The sequence below is a fragment of the Argiope bruennichi genome, chromosome X1 (assembly GCF_947563725.1).
Source record: "Argiope bruennichi chromosome X1, qqArgBrue1.1, whole genome shotgun sequence".
Lineage (NCBI taxonomy): Eukaryota > Metazoa > Arthropoda > Arachnida > Araneae > Araneidae > Argiope > Argiope bruennichi.
The window spans coordinates 19,947,783-19,969,589 of NC_079162.1; the positions used below are offsets into that span (position 1 = coordinate 19,947,783).

Here is a 21,807-nt window from a genome sequence, read left to right on the forward strand (position 1 = left end):
ATACTGGCTTGCAATTCCTCATCATCCACTATTCTAAGGAAGATGCTTTGTTTGCTCAGTTGGAAGTCTGCCACTGAATAGTTGTTGAAAAAATGGCAAATTCTTTTTTTTTTTTTTTTCAAGAAGATAATTTTCATTAACTTTAATGACATTTGTTTGCTTTTGCTTTTATTTTATTTTTAAGGCTAATGTTTAAGTTATTTGTGTACTGCAATATAACAATTTGGAATTTGTGATCATCATCCTTGAAATAATGAAGCTTCATGTTGAGTATTATTATTCTGAATTTTAATATCTGAATAAAATCATAACCAGTAACTACCCTATATTCAAATTTTCGATTTAAACTGCATAATTCACCTATCTCTTCTGATAATGTTACTAAATGGTAATATAAAAACCTTTACCTTTTTCAAACTCTTCATTGGCTTCAGGTGAAGAACAAATCTAATCCATTGTTATTGTATTACTAAGAATGCTTAATATTTCCCAATAACAAAATTTGTCGTGCAGTACATGTGCACTATTGAAGCTCTTTGGAATCCATTTCATCCTTTGGGTGATTCGTATTTTCGTTGCCGAATTTCTTGGACGAATTTATATTCATTTTTTTTTGCCTGGATTCTTCAACAATCTATTAGAACTATCATTTTCTCACAAAGATGATTTGATTTCCTGATCTAGCACAAACAACCAAACATCTTGAACTTTGCATTACATTTGCTCTTCAGAACAAAACATAGAAATCGAAGTAGTCGTGTATAAACAAAAGGAGGCCTTGAACACATGTGTCCTTTAAGCCTCTTCCTAACAAACAGATTTTTTAAAATGTGTTTTAGTTTCTTTTTTTTAATATTCTATTAAACTTATTAATTTTTTTACAATGAACAATATTAAACTGTGAGCATATGCTTTAATTGAAGAAACAGTATTTATTAAAAGCGAAGGTCTAAACAAGAGATTTTTTATTATCAAATGGTTAAGTCTTTCATTGATACATTCACACAGCTGAAAAATTCTTTTCCATAGCATATGATTTTTCTGCGGATACGCTCCCCCCCCCCTTCTTTTTTGGCGTTTCTATCTTTTTCTACTTTCAAAGAAATCTGCTGTTGAATTGTATAAAAAGGGTTATCTTAAAGATAAAATGGACAGAAGTCTGTAAATCATGAATTCAGCAGCAAGGAACTACAGGGCAGAAGTTCTTAGAGCACACACAGACAAAATTTGTGACTGTCAAGTCCAAGGAAAAAAACTAGTGTCAAAGAAAACTGCAAAGAAAATATCTAGCAAAGCTGCTGAATTGCAGAGAAATATTCATCTTTTAAAAATAAGGTTCTAAGTCTCAAAGTTTTTTTCCATTTCTCCATCTTATATACAAAATAAAGTTACTTGTACCAATGTGACTGATACTCAAAAGCAAACTATGAAATACTATTGAGTCATGTAAATGAAGTAAAAATCAAAACAAAATCCTAGTAATGGGTCCAAGATATTCTGCAATGATCCATTGACTACTATAGAAATGTTTGCTGAAATATGCTAGTGAGGTATGTTAAAAAAATATACTGACTTTTCCCTCATATTTGTTGCCCTGTATACATTTAAATTTGTTCTAGACAAAGTACTTCTTAAAGTTCTTTGGGAAAATCATATGCTGTTAATTTCCTGCTTTTATAAATATTTTGAAATGAATATAAATGTTAGTTGAGTTGTAGTTTTGATAATTGTTTCTATAATGAACTATTTAATTAATATTTTTTTTGTGTTTTTCCATCTTACATTGTTTCATGTCGCTTTTTTTGATTTCCACTTTTTTGCCTTTTGGTCAATCACATCCCTGTTCCCAGTATAATTACAGTGGCATGCCTAATTGGTTCAGATCGTTCACACCTCAAAAAATGAGAAAAAAATTACTGGATTAAAGCCATATAATTTGTAATTCTTATTTTTGATTATTTATTTAGATTTTGGATAAAATGTACCATTTATTTAGTTTTTTACTTTTAAATATGCAGCTTATTATTAAACAAAATTAGAAACATTAATTCTGATGAGTTTTCTTTCCTAACTTCTACTAAGCACAGAATATAATTACCTTCTTTTATTGAATGTTTTTAGTTCCATTTTGTGATTCTTTTTCTCATTTGTAAACTCATGTCTTATTGTCGCAAAGAATCAATGTGTTGAATGAGTAGGAGAATCTGTTCTCCTCCCCTTGCTTACTTGAGTTTTAATTCTTCCTGAATATTTTTGATTGAAATTTATAAAAATTTGTTCTTTCTATTAGTAAAGGAATTTTTTTAAAGAATTTGAAGCCTTTTTTTAAGGAAGCAAAACTCTGAAAATCACATTAAAATATGTGTAGGAAAATGATTATGACTGCAAACAACCAAAATATTTCGTTAGAAATGATCTCCCTCTTTATATACAAACCAGCCTTGAATGATATTTTATGAAAACTGCTATTTTATGTTACACAAAAGAATTAATTTTTTATACTAAATAAAATTGTTAGTATAGTTCACTTAGATTAACATCCCATTTTCAGGTTATACCTGGGTTATTTTTAGATAGCGTATGTAATTTTGAATTGTGATTGATGTCCCTTCCCTTTTTAAATTGTCACTACATGCTGTATGAAGTGGCTTTGATTTTTTATAGATTTAACTTGCACTAGGCTATTGGCAGATTTAGACATTTTGTTGTTCTAGGTAGTGCATATTCTATGGCCCCGCCCCCGTAAAATATCTGATCAATTAGTTTCTTATTTTTAATTTAATCAAAAAGTTAATGATGTATTTTCCTTTATCTTTTTTAGCAATTTTGTGAAATATATTTATTTTTTAAATAATAAAATCTTGAAAAATTAACTGTTATTATTAGTTAATGATTTCATCGCATTGAAATATTAGCATTTATTTATTAAGCAAGATTATAAAGGAATGATAAACTTCAAATTAATATGATATTAAAAATAATTATTTTACCGGATATGTCTCTTGGAGTATAGTGTAACAAGCTAATGAGTAATTTATATTCTGGTATATTATAAAAAGTAATTACTTAACTAATGATTTTGCTAATTCATTGTATATACATACTGTAATCTTAATATTTTATAATTCAAAAGTTAAACAGATTGCTAATTTTAAGAACAGTTTACTCTTTGGACTTGTATTTAAATATTTATAATTCTATTAATTTATGATGCAATTTTATTTTTATTTTCAGTACCGGTTTAGTGGTTAAATATTTAGATAGGCCTAGCAGTAATCACATATTAGAATGAAATTGTTCACTTTCTCTGAGTTTTATATTCATTGCTTGTTAATTACAAATTACAGAAATGTCTGTTAAATGCAATAAAGTTATTAAGATATCATATGCTTAGATTTGTTTATTTTGTATCATAAGTAAGCTATTAAAGTACATAAAAAATTAGAATACCCTTTCTTTTAAACATAAAAATTAAATAGTAAAATTATTGTTGAGTAGCACTTATGATTTGAAATATTTTAGCCATATAATAAATAAAAAAATATATTATTTTCTGGAAATTTCTTCTTTGTTTTGATATGAAACTGCTTTCTTATATTTTAAGAAAGTATTTGCTATAATTTAAAAGCCATTAATAATTCTTCATTACTTTTGATTCACACTAAAATTTAAGGAGGAGCAAAGCTGTTTTAATAAGTCTGCCTGTGTTTATCAATGTAATTTCAATTTGTTTTGCACCTTAATTAATATATATATTATGAAATCGTTATTTTTATATAATCAGATAGATATAAAATGAATTCCTAATGAAGAACTCTTCTTTATAATTCGTCTGAATTAGTGTTGAATTTTTAATCTCATTCATTACATAAGATAAAAATAATATTATGCACTTATTACTTTCTTCAAGTTTTCTAAAAATTAATTTTGTTATAGAAATTTTTTGGTGTCCGTCGGAAACCAATTCGTGAATTACTTCCTCCAAAACCTGTTTCTGGGTTAGTAATCGAACCATGGTGGATCGTTTATGTTGGTTATGTCACTGAAGACGACATTAAGGTATGCTGTTCTTCAAATTTTTATAATTCTGTGTTGAATAATCCAAGTTTTAAAATTATTCACTTTGAACTTATTTGCAGACTATTTTATGTACATTGTGTTATTTCAAAATATTTAAATGTATTTTTAAAAATTTCATTATGCATTTTTCCTTCAGTCAGAGGAAGTGATTAATCAAAACTCTCTAATTCAATATTTTAGATAATTCCAGACAATGAAAAATTAATTATTGATAAAATCATTGACTTTGGAGCTCAAAAGGCTGGTGAACTAGATGCAAAGGATGTGAAAGGTAAAACTTTCCCTATTTCAATATGTGGCATTTATAAAACTCAGATTTAAAACTTTGCAGTAATTTTTCACAACTACTTTTTTAATGAAATATTTTGGATACTTTGTTATGATTCCATCAATTTGTGAACTGAAAATTTTAACTTCTATGGTCCAAATTCTTTGTATTCATTCCTTTGTGTTAATCATAATCACATTTATTTGCCTACAGGGCTTTATAGAAGAGGTTTAGTTTATCTTGATGTGCCCATAGAAGATGATGATTGCATTTGTGGTATGTTATTACAGTTTATAATTGTATATGCGAACATATTTGTATGTTTGTATATGTATACAATGTATACAAATATGTATACAGGTAGATTAAAAAAAACTTTTACAAAATGACATATCAAATCAGGTTATCCAGAAAGGTTAAAAAATCAAGTAGAATCGCAAATGCTATCCGCAGCCGCTAGAGGTCGTTTAAAATCATTCATAATTCAAAGACAAAAAACAGAACCATTCTAGATCATTTTTTATATTAGTCGCATGCTAAAAGTGTAGGACCTATACTGCTGCATTAGATGCTCAAAGTTTTTTGATAGATGCATTGAGACATATCTGACATCGACGCTTCATTGAACAGCGCTCAAAAATAGCAGGTGTAACAATTTTTTCTACCAAGTTTTCCGGCGATGAAAGAGGTGTTTCATACGCAAGCCCTTTACAAAACACTCATAAAAAGAAAATCAATTTTAGGCAGATTTGGTGATCGTGTTGGCCATGAATGCGGTTGGTCCACCGCGAGCAATCCATCGTGTAGTTATATATATGCACATATATTCTGACTTATCTACTGAAATCGAAAGCGTCGACGAATAGGCATAGGAACATTCAGCATTTCTGGCAAAACCTCTTGCAAGAATGCTAGTAAAATGCAACCATCAAGTTCAGGGAGAATACACGGACCAAATAAACTGTCTGTTAAAATGCAAACCCACGCGTTAATAGTACATTTGCGTTGTGAGACATGCGTACGTATTGCATGTGGGTTTTCATCCGTTCAAATATGCAAGTTGTGAGCGTTCATCATGCCCTCTAGTGAGAACGCCGCCTCATCCGTGTATTTGATGTGAAGTTTCGGTCTGCAGCATTTTCTTGCAAAAATCATCGCGCAAATTCCTTGCGTTTGTTGTAGTCTTCCGCTTCCAATGCCGGGATGCGTTGTAAATGAAAAGAAAGGATGCTGTCCTTCATCGTGTACAGTGCGTCAGATGGTAGGGTGGGGGATATGGGTGTCTCAGGATACAACTCGTGTATTTGTTGAAGGATTACTCTCCAGTTCTTGGAGAACGCATTCTTTTGCAACAGCTGCCCGAGTTGTTCGCTGGCGATCAGCATCCGACTGCAACGAGCCGGTTTCGTACAGTCGTCGATGCAAAGAGGCAAGGTACCCTTCTATCAGGATATTTCTCACGATATCTTGATACAAAGGTACCTTCAGCCATTTCACGGTACCAGTAACTATCCATGTTACTCCCAACGCATCCATGGCTCGAAAGAAGATAATATCCGTTTGCGCAGCTCTTCTTTGTATAGCCACGCTCTCTAGTTGCGTTTGCGACCCTATGTTCGTATGTTATTTTTGATCATTGTTGTATGTCTGATTTGTCATGTCATTTTGTAAACGTTTTTTTAATCACCCTGTATGTGTGTGCACTTTTAATACACGAAATTCTTATCAAATTTACATCACCTTTTTGAATTTTTAAACAAGATTATTGCTACATCTATAAATATTTTTTTCATTATCACCATTATATTTAATTGTTTTCCCAATTACAGTTTTACCTGCTTTAAGAGAAAATGTTAGTCGTCAAAACGAAATAAGTTGAAAATATTTAAATGTATACAAACATTATTTCTTTGACTGTTCATTTCAAAAATATGAATGCTAATTAATTGTGTGTTATAGTAATTGTACTGTACTGAAAGTCAGTTTCTAAACCTTAATTTAAAAATTTTTAGCATGTTTTGTTTAAAAACTTTTCTAAACTAACTTCTCTAAAGATGTTAGTTAACTTCTTTTGTTAATTTATAATAACAAAAATGCTACATTTCATTTTAACGATTTGTGATAGTGTTACGTATCATTTTAAAGGGAATGTAGTATGTTGAAAAGTGTCACACATCTAATTCTCATTTGCTGTCTAGTAAGTTTGTGTGACTTGTGCACAGGCGATGGAGGTGGTCGCCTCATGCCGTGAAATCTATAGGGGTCTCAAAATTTATTTCGACGAATATCATAATTCACCGAGCCTCAGTTGCTGCTTCGATTTCGACAGTTTCTATTTCACTTGAAAGATCATGATAGAAAAGTCGTCAATGATGCTTCTCTTCCCCTACTACTCCCATTTCGAAAGTTATCGAAAAATAAAACTATGAGGCAGTCCACCATTATGTCAGTTTATGTTTATTGTGAAAGAATACTTTTAAATATTTTTAATTTTTTTATGGTAAAATACAATTTATATAGCTAAATTTTTACTGTTTTTATTGCACGTAGCCGCTGTCATCGATACGGCTATTATCTTTTAAACTATTAGCATAAAAAGAATATTGATTAGTCTTTTGTTTAACTGAACGGGATTAATTTTGAGAAGTAATCATTTACATTAATTATCAAATTCTGCTGTTACAGTCCTATTTTTCTTTTCTGCTAGAATCAGAATTGCCGGTATTAAGGAGATTCTGTCTTTTGTTTTTTTCTAAAAGTGTCGTCATTGCTCAAACCGAGCACTTCCCTTTCAGAGCCGGAAACTTCTACTTCCTTCATTTAATGTCAGATCATTTAAATTAGTGAGAATAATATCACCCATTTTTTTAATTAGTGGAAACAATCTAAATGCAATAAGTTACAAATGGTAATATAATATTTAAGTAAAAAATTCTTTAATTGCTTTTTGTTTAGTTTTCTCCAAATTTAAATCTAGGGAAAAGCTATTTGTAAGAAAGCCTTTTAAATATAGGAAAAGCTAATTTGCTATAAAAATCGATAGAAATCTTTTTCTGTTTTAAAATAGAATTATTTGAATAATAGTGTGTGTCAACTGTCGTGCATACTTATTTAAAATAGTATTATCAAAAAATTATACACAAGTTATCTCAATTAAAAACAAGAAAAGTGATATTTTGCTGCTTTTCAATATACCTTTCTATGTTTACAAAATTTCACTCTTATTTATTTCATTTCTTTTTTTACCTATCAAAAATATAAATTTAATCTAATTCAATATGCGCTTTTCTACATCTCTTTAAAATTTAAATTTATTTATTTGGCATTAATATTTTTTCTATATTTTTCTTTCAAAATTACCTTTCAAATTTACCTTTATTTTCTTTATCAGAAAATAAGCTAAAGTGTAGAACATGCTATTCCATTTTCAGGTTATAGGAAGTTGACAATGTTTATTTTAGCTCGAACAGAAAGAATATTAAATTTTCCCTTAGCAGTCCTCTGTTTATAATAAAATTTATTATAATTCATTAAACATTTAGTAATTTATGAATTCAAGCTCATTTTTATTTTCTCTTATAACGAAGTACATCAATAGAAAATATTTTCATCGTCAAAAAAATTCGAACCCATCATTTAGACAAATCGCAACATCTCAGATTTCACTGCATTCGTAAAGGACAGTTTGGGAATTCGGAAAGGACAGAATATCTGTTTATATGAATAATACGATAACTCAAAAACGATGATGAAATTTGATTAGTGGTCCTCATCGAATCTGTAGATTTCCATCAAATTTTAATGAAATCTCTTGACTTAAAATCTATCGGTCTACATGTCCGAGAACAAGTGAATATGAAAACTACAAAACGTAAATATCTTTATGAATAAAATTTAGTACACAAAATAAGCATCTAAACTGTAAATACTTATTGGATTTAGAATTAAATCTTACAAAGAACTGAGCATCTGTTGGTCCGTACTTCTGAATCCATTCAACGCGATAGCAATGACTTAGATGAATATAATTTGGTGTTTGGTCTTGATATTAAAACTGTAGTTCTCTGTTAATTTTTTTTATTAATTTTAAAAATTAAATGTTATTAATTTTGTTAATTTTATTGCTCTGTTAATTTTAAAAATTAAATAAGGAAAAATAAAAATGATATATTTAGTAAGAATATTTTTAAATTTTATATAAAATTCGAGTTCTTATACATTGATATGTCCATCCGATTTAGAAGGACGCAAATATCGAAGGAAATCACAATCTCTGTCACTTTATTCTTTTACTTTATTAAAGTGTAGCTTAAAAAAATAAAAATGAAAGGCATTAAATAATTATATCTTATTTTTATCTGTTCGATTATATACATATGTATCCAAGATTAAGAAACTGACGAAGATATATAATGTAATAATTTCTTAATCGGTTGTGTTCTGATTTCACTGTATTTGTAATTTCACAGCTTTACAAGCTCTTATTTTTCTTGCGGAATTAAGCCGCTACGATTGCAAGCTCTTTTTTAAAACTTCACCTCAAAATACTTTCTCATTGCCTTTCTTTCCTATTTTCTGCCTTCAAATTCGTACGCTACAACGCGCTAAACCAGGGTTTGGACAAATAATATTGATATAAAAATTGAACTATTTCCTTGAAATTACGAAGAATAAAAGTCATTAAGGAACTCCATGACTGTTGCTTTTAAGTATATATATATGTGTGTGTGTGTGTTAATAACAAAATACAAAATCCAAAATCCGTGGGTGTAAAAACATTAAAAAAAATGTTATAATATATAAATTGTGTCGATAAAAGGTATATTCTCTGTTCAAATTAGAAATAAAAGCTATAAATGCACTAGGAATTGCCTTTCAATTATATAATGATATCACAAAATAAACATGAAGATAAAGATGAAAACTGAAGTAAGTTGATCCATGCTACTTTCTTTTCATCAATAGAATTCACCGAGAACGGGCCTCAAAATATTTCAGTGCCTATGGCCTCATATTATCAAAATCCGCCACTGCATTCGGATGTTTTTCCATTAGAATTTATTGAAATACTTTGTACATTTTTCAATAAATCCATTAATATTTTTGTCAAATTTAATAATCTTGGTTATGTGCTAATCAGTGATAGACCGAGACCTAAGAGAAAGCAATAAAGTCATTTTATACGCCTGGAACACTAAGAGACTGGTGACGTTTGATGATATAAATAATTCGGATTTTGTATTACCATTTTAAGAAAGTTTGTTTGCCACAATTGTCTTTTGCTTTTCATGAAAAACACCTTTATTTTTTGTTTATTTTTTTTTTTTTAATGTTAAAGTTTTCGTCGAAAGACATTTGAAAATTGTTTGTCAATTTTTATAAAAAGATGCATAAAATTCCGAATATCTTATAATTTGGGAAATATTGCTTATTGAAAGAAATTTGTTTTAAGTATTCACAGCAATGCTAATTGTATTGCCTTTTTAAAAAATGTATAAAAAAATGAGATTTTTTTTAGATAACATGATTTATACCTAATATAAGAAAGAATTATTCTGTTATTGAATGAAATTAACACAATCGTTTGAATTAATACATGTGTCTTCAAAATTCTTAATAACATTTAATAGAGAAAGCTCACAATTTATGTAATTCAAATTCTTAAATATTATATCTATTGATGATTAATTGTTAAATTTACGTTTAAAATAACTGGTGGCTTTTTTTATTATTCAGCACTACCAAACATGATGTTCTTATGTGGAAAGAAATTCGGTGTCATCATTTTAATTAATTTTTATTGCTTAAGAAATGCATACAAATAATGTTTTCAGTGTATAATTTGTTATTGCTTTAATTTGATATTAACTTCCGTTTTGGTTTTAAATTTTGACACTTGTAAAGAAGCTGGAAGCATTTTAAGGCACAATCCAGTATTGAAAATTTTCATTTTCCTTTTGGTAATTCTGTAATGTTGTTATGAATTCTGTAAATTGAAGGTTTGAGACTTTTTGGTAATATATTTGGAGGTTTGATTTCACTGAATTTGTACTCTCTCAAAAAGTTCTGGTCTTTTGAGAGTCTATAAAAGTCTTTATACAGTTTTTTTTTCCCCTTCAACGACCAAGCTTGACAGGTGATCATCGATGTTTTGACGGAAACGAAATCGCTAGACTTGGCCGAGAATTTAAGTCGATATGAGATGTAGTGTTTTGAAATTTCTTTCTTTGCTCTGTGAGTGAACTAGTTTGATCTGCCGGAGACTGTTTTGCTTTTAGCAGCTGTAAATAAATATCTATTTTTGCTATCTCAAGTAAAGTCCATTTAATCCACTTATTCGTTCAAAACATAACAGTTTATTAAAATTTCAGTGGTAATTTTATATCCATATTGTGTGTTTTCTATCTAATGAAATTCAGTTAATTGAAAATTAATTACTTATCTCTTAGGATCTGAATCCTTTATGATTCGTATTTAATTTATTGTGAAGTCATTAGCTGGTTAAAAAGATTTTTACTGAGCATTAACACGTTGAATGCCATATGAGTTTTATAGAGTTTGCCCGTAACGCCACTATTAGTTTATCATGCGATACACATATTGTTGAATTATCTACAGCAGATAATTACGATATATAATCTTGTTTCAATGAATTTATTTGGTGTAGGTCACCGATGACCCCCTCGGTATTCACCTTGTTAAAAGCAATGCCAAGAAAGGCAATTTTTAAAATGTGTAATAAAAAAAGAGAAACAATTAAGGGGGACAACTACATAAATGTGTACTAAAATAGTTGTGACTTATTGTGTCACGATTGGGTCACCCCTGCTTTATTTCGAGTCTTTCAATACGATACACATCAATGTGCGCGAACAATGAGCCTATATTTTATTTAGGAATAAAATCATTTTTATATGTTTTTTAAGTTCTTCACACCATAATGGTAATAATAATAATGAAAAATTTATAAGTATTGAGATTTGTTCAATTATGTAGTTCTAGAAATCTTGGCGTGCTTGTATCGGTGGTCTCCATGACGCCATAATCGAATGCCGATCACCGGTGAATCCCACGACATTCAGTGTGTTAATGATGGCTGCAATTTTAAGGTATAAGAAATATAAATACATAATTCTGACTGAAAACAAAGGCTTCCCTCTTTAAAGTGTACAAGTGCCAGTATCAACTATCATATTAGTTATATATATGTTAACGCGTTTATTGTCACAGAACTCATTTGTGCTTCACAGATACTATCTAATTATAGCGGGCCGTCCATCTTATTAGATGGCCCCTACTTTACAATAAGCGACAGCAAAAAAGGGATAATCGAATTAGACGACCCGAATGTCAAGAATGAGTCGTGGTGAATCATTGCGATTAAAATAATATGTCTGAGTTAACCATGCATTTATGGACTATATGGTAAATACATATTAATGTTCTATTTTCTCATTATTTAGCCGCGCCAAGTAATTTTTGCCTGTATCGCGTATCATTTAAATTTGTCACTGGCATATTACTATAATCATCATTTTTATGTGTAATAAAATTTTTTAATGCACCTACAGTTCCACCTCTTGAAGGTTTTGTTATGAATCGAGTTCTGGGCGATTATTTAGAGACTCTCTTATATAAGATATTCGTTTCAATTGATGAACATACTACAGTTGCAGAGGTTAGTTGAATTTATATCTTTTTCTAATTTTATGCCTGTTTGAAATACATTTTCTTTATTTGATTTGATTTATTTTTGATTCCAAAACTAAATCAAAGCTTTAACAGTTTGGTATCTTTTTCTTAAATCACGAATTCCAATAGAGAAGAGTACTAAGTTGCAGAGAAACACAAAGTATGTCATCCACCAGTGAATTGGTTTATTCTAGCTTTCCATGCACAACAGTGGGCGCCACTTAATGTAATAGTGGTTATGTTATCATTCATTTTATTTTATTAAAATTCTATGCTTCATTTTCAACCAAGTGTTAAAGATCGGGGTTAAAGTGTTCGTGGAATTTCTTGCTCCACTTGTAAGTAAACACCTATGAGTTATTTTCCCCGTGGAATGGAGCTTACATTCTTATGACTGGACTAGAATGATTTGAATTGGTTTAAACGAACAGCTACGTGGCCAGATTTGTCTTGAAATCTATTGAACAACCATAACCCAATATTGCTGTGATCGGATTTTAAAAGCATAATGAACAAAATAAATAAAACCCCGATTTGAATATTAAAGACTAAATTAAAAATTTTAAAATTTTGGATGCAGAATTGAAAATTTACCTAAAATGAGTGAACACAACATAGTGGAGCAGCTGTGAATTTTGCTTCTTTTTCTTTGTTAAATTTTGAAAAACTGTGAGCTTCTTGTTTGAGTGACCAAGCAATAAACATTGACGATTCCAACGAGGACGATGACGTTTAAGAAATGTCTCCAACAAATGCCGAAATGAGTCAAGCATTTCATAATTTGAAACCTATATGTTGAGTCATTCAACAAATTCAAGAAACTGAGTACCAACAGTATGCAAATGAACTATTAAGGGATAATTGTAGATGAGCATTAATTAAGGAATTTTTTCAATTGTTAGTTTTCAGATTAATTAATTATAGCCCCAAGGTAAAGCACTTTAAAAAAACTCCTTAATGTGATAAAAATATAGATGAATTTACCCAATTCGGTTATTGTTATCAATTGGTTAAAATTCTTAAGTCATGCAGTGATTACATTATGTTGCAGCTACTGTAACAGTTTACTCTGTCTTGGACTGTAATTTATAGGAGAATCAAAATAAAGATTCTATGTTCTTAATTAAACTGAATTTCTTAATTCTTCAATTTAGGCCATAACTTATAGATTATAGATTGAGAATGATACATATGAAGTAATTCTAAATTTTTGCAGAAGTGAATTTTTTTGCAAATAGAAGATAAGGTGATACCGTTTATCCAATAGTATAATCTATTTATTGATGTGTAGCAAATATTTGCTGGAACTATATGCATACTTTATAATTGGATATAAATTTTTACTCTAAAGCAAAATAAAAAAGAAAAGAGTTCTGTGCTTTTATTCACATTTTGAAAATTATTATTACGCATCTCAATACAAATGAAACATTTTTTTTAAAACCCTCTAAGAAGCGTATGTTGCAATAGGAGAGGAGGTGGGTTTAATTTTTCAGATCTATGATCCAAAGTTTGTCATGTTGAATTCATAAATTTGATTATAAATAAAACTGTAATTAGAGAAATTTCTGAACGAAATGACCAGAATTATTTGTTTGTTTTGCCAAATTTTGTTACAACTCTGTTAAGTTTCTGTGTAGGAAATTTAGTAATATCATCAAAGAACGATTATGAAAACAGAATGGATATCAGTGCAATTTTAAATTATCCTTATTAAGTTTTGTGCTTGTTTATGAAGGTAAAAGTAGTGTATTAAAATGTTTTCTGTTATCGTTAGATAAAACATTGATTAACAGAAAATTGTATTTTATCTTTAAAAATTACTCTGTTTTAACCTGATATGTTTTTGTGATGATACTGTAAAATGTTCTTATGGTTTCCGCCCTTTCTCTCCAGCTTGCAAATATTCTTCAGGTTGATCTTGAACTCGTTAAGGTAAGACCTCTATATTCTGTTGTATATTCATACTCTTTTTCATATTTAAACCTAAATATACGATTTATAATTTATGCAAAGAGCCTAAAATTGTACTTCATGTTTGTTTATCTGGTTCTTAACAGCACTTAAATTTTTATGAAACTTTTTCAGTAAAATAGTTATTAATGTCTAAATGTGTGCACCTAAAAAAAAAAGTATGTTTAGTATCTATATATGTAAATAATGTGAAAGTCTGGTTCTGTGCTATGTGCAAAATACAATAATTCCTTTTGCAAAGAGCTCGCTCATCATGTGGGCTTTATTATATCTATATATATGTTATCAGGGTTACTTATTAGCCTTGTCATTTTTATTATTGTATGCAGTTTATATACAGGGTGATTATAATTAAAGTGCAAGTATTTGAAGGACTTTAAAAGAAAAACTACTTAGAGTATGTTGAAGAAATTTGGTATATGTTATATTAACAACATGGGGAAATGAATTACACAATTAAAAAAATTACTTCAACTTTTTGTCATAATGATAATATTTAATGACATTTCATTTCATATTTAATGCTTTTTAATGACAATATTTTATATTTTGTAATTATAACATTTTCCTTGTTAAAATATGAAATAGTTAATTTATTACAATATTTGCTCAATATGGGATCCTTCAAGTCCAGTCAAATGCTGTAGACGCAAGACAGCGTGATCCACAGTAGCACCTAATGTTTCCTGCTGAATTTCTTGGACATGTCTAGTAATGCAAGAGTTAGGTTTGTCCTTGTAGACGCAATCTTTTAAATATCCCCACAGCCAAAAATCGCAAGGATTCAAATCAGATGAACGAGGTGACCACGCATTTTGGAAACGTGCTAACTATACGATCCTAACTAAAAGTTTGGTGATGCAGTTGTGTAACACAATGAGCAACGTGAGTTGAGGCTTCATCTTTCATGAATATTGTTGAATTGAGGCAGTTTTTGTCTTGCAAAGTAGGGATCACATTGCTTTCTAAAATTTGAGTGCACCTAGTGTCTGTTACTGTGTAGCGAACTAGCCCTGTTGGCGTAAGATTCATCTTCATCAATTTTGGCAAAATCAATTCTTTCTTGTAGATCGTCTGGTTGCAAGTGCTGCAAAATTTTAATTTTATACGGATAGCGTAAAAAATACGCTATCCGTATAAAACGCTTAAAACGTAGTGAAAGACTTTGCGTACGGTCGCCTATGGTTTTAATAAAGTCCTTGCTACACTTCTAGCGCTTACAAATCGCTGATCCACTAACCCTGAATCAATTGCTTCCCTAATCTCTTCCACAACTTCCTGGTTCACAGATCTTCTTCCTCTAGCTCCAGGGAGCACTCCGAATTCTTAAGTAGCTTTAAATTTATTAATCATTTTCTTTAAGCCATTCACAGACATCGGTCTTTTTCTCAAATCTTTAAGACGGCGATATTCTTTCAAAGCAGCACTACAATTGCCATTCTTTTGGTAATAACATTTTACTAATAGAGTACATTCTACCTTTGACAAAGTTATGGCTATAGCTTAAAGGTACATGACTTTTATTTCCATAATGATTTTAAAGTTGAAGTGGTATTCATTTGGACATAGTACAGAGCAAAAACAACGTTTAAATAATCTTCAGCGCCATCCATTGCAAAAAAAAAAAAAAAAAAAGTTTTTTTTTTTAATTCTGTAATTCATTTCATCATGTTATAAATATAATATATACCAAATTTCTCCAACATACTCCAAGTAGTTTCTCTTTTATAGCCCTTCAAACACTTGCACTTTAATTATAACCACCCTGTACATTGTCAAACATGCTGTTTATACGTATAATATATAATCGTAATTGTTTGCAGCTTTTTAAAATGCTAAGTTATTCACTATTTTTTGCTGCCAGTGTCCTAACCTTTAAGCCATGTCAATATCCTAGCCTTAAGATTTTTTGTTGCTATTTTTTGAATAGTGTGAATTTTAGCTTATTTATTGATAAAGGTGTGCGAAAATTTGTATTAATACTTTGTGTTCTTTATCGAACATGAGCATCGAATTAAGAAGCAGATGGTTTCAAATTAACATGTCAAAATTGAAATATATGGGAATTAAGATATTTTTTAAGTAAGGCTTATAAAATGTAATTATTAAATTTGTTAATATGACTTAGGTAGGTAGTTCAAATTTCTTACGGTTTTATAACTTGTAGCTTATATTGTCTTGTGCCGCCTTAAGCAAATTGAGAATAATTGGACATTTCCAAAAGTGTTGTGACTTGGTTTTGCCTTGCGAATTTCACCAACAGAAAATGAATGTTGATATGAGCAAAGGTATATCGGCAATGGAGCAAGGGCCGGTTATAGATACATCATGATGCAAAACAATACATTTGTGTCAATTTTTGTGAAAGTGCTGTTTTTAGATGCTAATAACGACTGAAATTAAAAAAACAAAAAACAAAAAACTTTTATCTTGCTCCTGACGCCATATTCTTACACCACCGAATGAGAGTTTTGTCACCTATCTTTTCTGTAAGTGCAATACAGAGGAAAGATAGGAGAAAGGAGGAACAACTAGGATTACCACATTTGCCAAATAATCTTCAGCAGACTGTATAGCTTGAGACATTACTATTAAACAAATCATTATGTTTTTACTATGATTAAATTCCGAATTGAAATGGTCTGTGATGTGTATGGAGAGTCATTATTCAAATCGAGTTCTTGTACGGACATTTCAAACTTATTCATAGAAATGTTTTCGGGTAGCAATATGGCGAACATTCTCCTGTGAGTCTACAAAATACCTAACCCAATTACAGTACATAGTTTTACCTAACTACATTTTATGTTGTTTCTTTCATTGTGAATGTTTGATTTGAATATCTTGATGACATTTATTATATGTCTATAGTCTAATATATGATAAAACATTCAATAAGTCTTTTCAAAGAAAGTAAATGATTGTGTGCACATTCTATTTTGGAATGAAAAAATAACTAGGATATTGGAACTAGGTAAGTGCCTTGGACTTTCATGAGTCATTCCAAAAATGAAGATGTTCTATGCGATTGGTAATTCTACTGAAAAATTAGATTTGGGAAAAGCTTTATTTCTCTTGATGTATTGTCCATCAACAAATTGGAATTTTTATGACTTATTGAATTAATGAAATGCAAAAAGAATTTTCAACATTGTCGATTAATTTAGGTGGTAGTTGTAGCTTGCATGCTATCAATAATTTAGTAGATATTATTGATTAATTTGGGTGGTAGTTGTATCCTGCATGTTATTAATAATTTAGTAGACATGGCGAAATAGTATCCACGTGGGATATTGGATATGTTATTTTATTTTATTTTTATGAATTATTAAAAGATTCTCCAATGAGAAGGCAGGACACCTAAAATGTTCAAAGCGCGGGAACCTCCCAAGGAATTTTGCAGAAACAAGTATCTAAAGAATGCAGGTGTGGCTGAAGGAGTATTGAAATTTGGAACAACTTGGTGTTGGCTTGGTGTACAACTTGGTTCTTGCTGCACAGTTAAAAGCATAAACGGCATTTTTACTTTAAAATAAAAGTAAAGAAATTTCTCTATTGAAAATGAACCTGGATTACTGAACTCTTAACTTCGAATGATGATAAAAATTTATCACTTATATCACCAAAGCACATGACATATATGAAGCACATGATATCACCAAAAAAAGTTCTGTTGGATTCTACGCCGTAATTAAAAGTTCATTGCCACTTACTAAATTCTTAAAACTGCATTTGATGAAAATTAAATACCGCTAAATAACAAGCATAATTCACTAACAGAGTGAAAAAATAGTTTCACTCGAGAGAGAGCATATTCGCATATCAAATAAAAATAAGAACTGTAGAGTAACATATAAAACAATTCATGTTACTTGTCCGTTGTTTAGAAAATATATACGGGTATGTTCGATTTTACTCAAAAAAATAAATAATTTTATTGAAGTAGGCCTTTTATTTTGATAAATATTTGAAATGAAATTTACAATGTCATTCCATTTAATTGATTAAAATTTAAACAGAAAAAAATCACTTTAAAGTTATTTATTACGTCAGATTAATATTCTGTAATAGAAGCACTTAATTACTTTGTAATATTTTAGAATAATATACATTTTGAACTCCTTTTAAATTAAAGTAAAAGGTGTCAAAATTAACGCACGATTTGAACTTGCCACCATTCATGCAGTAAAGTATTGGCATCCCTATTAAAAAAGCCATTTGAGTACTGATAGTTTATGATTAGTAAAAAGGAAGCGTTACACGATAGAACAACGTATTTTCATTGTTGAACAATATTTCAAAAATAATGAAGTATTGCGGCCACAGTTCGAAAATTTGAGAATTGGCCTCTTGATCATGTGATTTAACACCATTGGATTTCTTTTTGCGGAGTTGTTTGAAGTCAAAGGTATATGCCAAGAAGCCCACAAGCACGCGTGCATTGAAGAAGGAAATCCTTCGCTGCATCAACGAAATTCAGCCACATTTATGCAAAATGGTCATGGAAAATATCAACATAAGAGTGTGTATGTGCCAGCAAAATCATGGAGGCCATTTATCCCATGTGTTATCCCATGGATAACTCTATCCTGTGTACTTTACGATTCAATATTATAATTTAAAGGGAAAAAAACTGTGTTTTTCAAATCTTGCGTTAACATGTTCTATCGTGTTACGCTCCACTTTTACTAATTTTAAACTGTCAGCTCTCAAATGGTTTTTAATATGGTTGTCAACACTTTACTGCACGAATGGTGGCAAATTCAAATCTTACGTTAATTTGGAGACATCCTTTATTAATTTATAAGTTCTAATGAAACTAAGCGTAGTTATTATTATTTGACAACCAACTTTCTAATGACAGTTTCTTAAATGTTGAAAATGTTATCAGTACTACAGATCTTAGTTTTTATTGCTTTTGTAAATTTCTTATACAATCGATCTGCTTTGGATTTTATAGAGTATTCAATGAAAATATGCTCATGCGACATAAACTTTAAGTGGCTTTTAAATCGCATGTTTTTTTTGTTCCAAATTTTCGAAAAATCACACACTTGGGATGATATATATAAAAAAAACGTCCGTACGAAGTAAATTTCTCCTTGACGCCCTTCCTTGGTAAATGATTGTGAACCTAAGTTCAACTGTTTATTGCTTCTGCTTAAAAGTTAGGAAGGAGGCTAGATTAATTAAAAATATATTTTATCATTTTTGACATCTCTCCAATTTATCCTTTCTACTTAATCATTTTAGTGGGAATTTGGGAGAACAGATATTTCCCTTGGGATACTTTGTTCTTTAAGGAAAGTGTTAAATGATTCTCTTCAGTATTCCATGAAGTATATTGTTTATGAGAATTTTCTTCATTTCATCTTTCATTTCCAGGAAATGAATCCTCATGATTTATCATCAGTGAAAGTAATGCAGTAATACAAGTCTGCAATTGATCTTGCTTACATAGGTTCACTGCTATCTGAATGCATGAGTGCCAAAAATTATATGCTTTTAAATTTTCAGTATTTTAATGAAAAGCTATTCTGACTGGATATAGATTTAAGTTTTTCATGGAATCATTATTATTGAAATTAAATCCTCTCTTTTCTTTCAGTCTTTAGTTTCTTGAGATCACTTTTATTTAAATGTCAAAATATTTTATGCTATTTTTAGAATTTTTCGACGATTATTACCATTTCAGCTTTTGGTTTCTTACAATATATATTTCTTTGCAAGACGTTTTATTGATAGTGATAAATAGATAGGTAGAAAAAACATTTGTAATGACTAATTTGTATTTGTTTTATGAATAGAAATTTATTCCGTAAATACTCTGACAAAACATGAACATAATATAAATGCTTCATAGCTTATGAGTTTTGAGAAAGTTTTAGATACTTAATTGTTTGAAATATCAACATAAGATATCATTGTATTGACGCTTCGAGATATTCATTATTTCTTTTACATGTACTATTAGTGAATTAATTATGTTTTTATGTATTTATTTTGTAGAATGCCGTCTCTATGTATTGTCGTTTAGGATTCGCTCGGAAAAAAGGTCAAGATGACTTCCCTAACTTGCACCTTTCATGGCAAAGGCAATCTTCATCAAAGTTACCGAAGTCAGTATTATATATTTCTTTTACATGAGAAACCTTTTTTATGTAAATTCTGATTTCCTACATGTTGTCTTTTGTGGGGTTTAAGAAAAGCTTTGTGAAAACTTCTTAGTCTTGTTCAAATTCGTGAATTCTGAATTTCTCATCTAATGACAATTAAATATAAACTTATTTTTCCCTCTAAAGTATTGTGAAAAGTCTCTTAACTTATTTTTTCCTTTTGTTTCATCTTTAAAGAAGAAATACTTCTAACATTTAATTCTGAAACTCCGGTGTCTGTTTATTTATTTTCTGAGTGTGTTATTTATTTGAACATTTTTCTTTAAGAATGTGAATTTGAGCTTGCTTAATTTTTAATTAAGTGCATTATTTTTGGCATTTTGGGTGCTCAAGTTTGATATCAAATGAGCCATCTGCATGATTACCGAGCGGAATTAAAATCTTATGTTTTAAAAAAATTATCTTTAGATTGAATTTTTTATTTTGGAAAGTTATTGAAAAAACTTTTCACTGTTCGAAATTCAGTTTTGATTGTTCGAAATTATTCTATGACAACTATATATTTGGATATTTTCATTTGTATGAGTGGGAAGGGAGCATAATTAATTTAGAAACCCATAGGGCATACTAAACTAGCATATTTTATATCCCTATGTACCTATGAACACATGGCTGGTTCCAGAGTATTCACTGTCCTGTTCGAAATTATTGTCGTACCTGCTCTGTATATATCATATACTTATCGTATACTCTGTATATATCGTGTCGTATATTGTATTGGTACGTAATTCATAATCCTCAATAGGATGAAAAAAGTACAGATATTTTTTTTCGTTGTAATATATATTTAAAATGCACTATTGAATAAAAATTCCGAGGTGATTAAAAATGTTAGATGACACGGTATTCGGACTCATCCGTACAAGGCATTTCCGTACGGTCATAAATGTCCAATAAATCATATTTCATAATCAAATAATACATCATAAATCATAGTCCATATAGATATTTTAACTAAATTTTGATGCTTAAACATAAGGAAAAGCGCTGTCTATTTGTCTATATGCGTATTTGTTGGCTCTGTGCAAACCAGACCTTTAATTATTACCTTTTTGAAAATTTTCTTTTTATTTAGTTATATCATATGTAAATCTCATGTTTTTAAAAATGAATTTCAACTTTTAGGAAACTCATTTTATTGTTATATTTAAATCCAATGAAGATACTGTTGTTCACATAGCAGAAAATCTTGCTTGAATAATGAGTGCATGCACTACATCCATAACTTGGCAGAAATATTGAAGGGTGGGATCGGGAAGCCGTTGTAGTTAAAGGTAATTTTAAATTTCTGCATGCTTTGAAATTCTAACTGGAACTATTTTTGTATTTTAAAATTTAATTTTAGCACTGAAATTTACGTTTTCAACTAAACATTTTCTACTATTCGCTTTTAAGACATATCAGACTTATTGAAAAATCTTTTTAAATAATTGGAATATGCAAGAAATTCACTTGAATTTTTACAGCATATGAGTACTTTACATACTTCTCTGTGATGTTTTTGATAATTTTTACATTAAGTTTTACCATTTTACGGTGGTCAACTAAATGTGATAGGTTTGAAAGCCCAATTTGACTTCTAATCGAAATTTGATTGGGTGGTTAATTATAGTTTGC

At 29.6% G+C, this 21,807-nt stretch overlaps 1 protein-coding gene across 1 annotated transcript in view; it reads left to right on the plus strand.

Moving 5' to 3' along the window:
• LOC129958230 (protein FAM91A1-like) overlaps nucleotides 1-21,807 on the plus strand; it is a 68,991-nt gene that overhangs the window by 15,089 nt on the left and 32,095 nt on the right. The window contains exons 6-11 of the mRNA XM_056070520.1: nucleotides 3,937-4,059; nucleotides 4,261-4,351; nucleotides 4,562-4,624; nucleotides 11,920-12,026; nucleotides 13,937-13,975; nucleotides 20,024-20,133. Coding sequence (XP_055926495.1) covers nucleotides 3,937-4,059; nucleotides 4,261-4,351; nucleotides 4,562-4,624; nucleotides 11,920-12,026; nucleotides 13,937-13,975; nucleotides 20,024-20,133 — 533 coding nt within the window. The remainder of the gene's footprint in view (nucleotides 1-3,936; nucleotides 4,060-4,260; nucleotides 4,352-4,561; nucleotides 4,625-11,919; nucleotides 12,027-13,936; nucleotides 13,976-20,023; nucleotides 20,134-21,807) is intronic.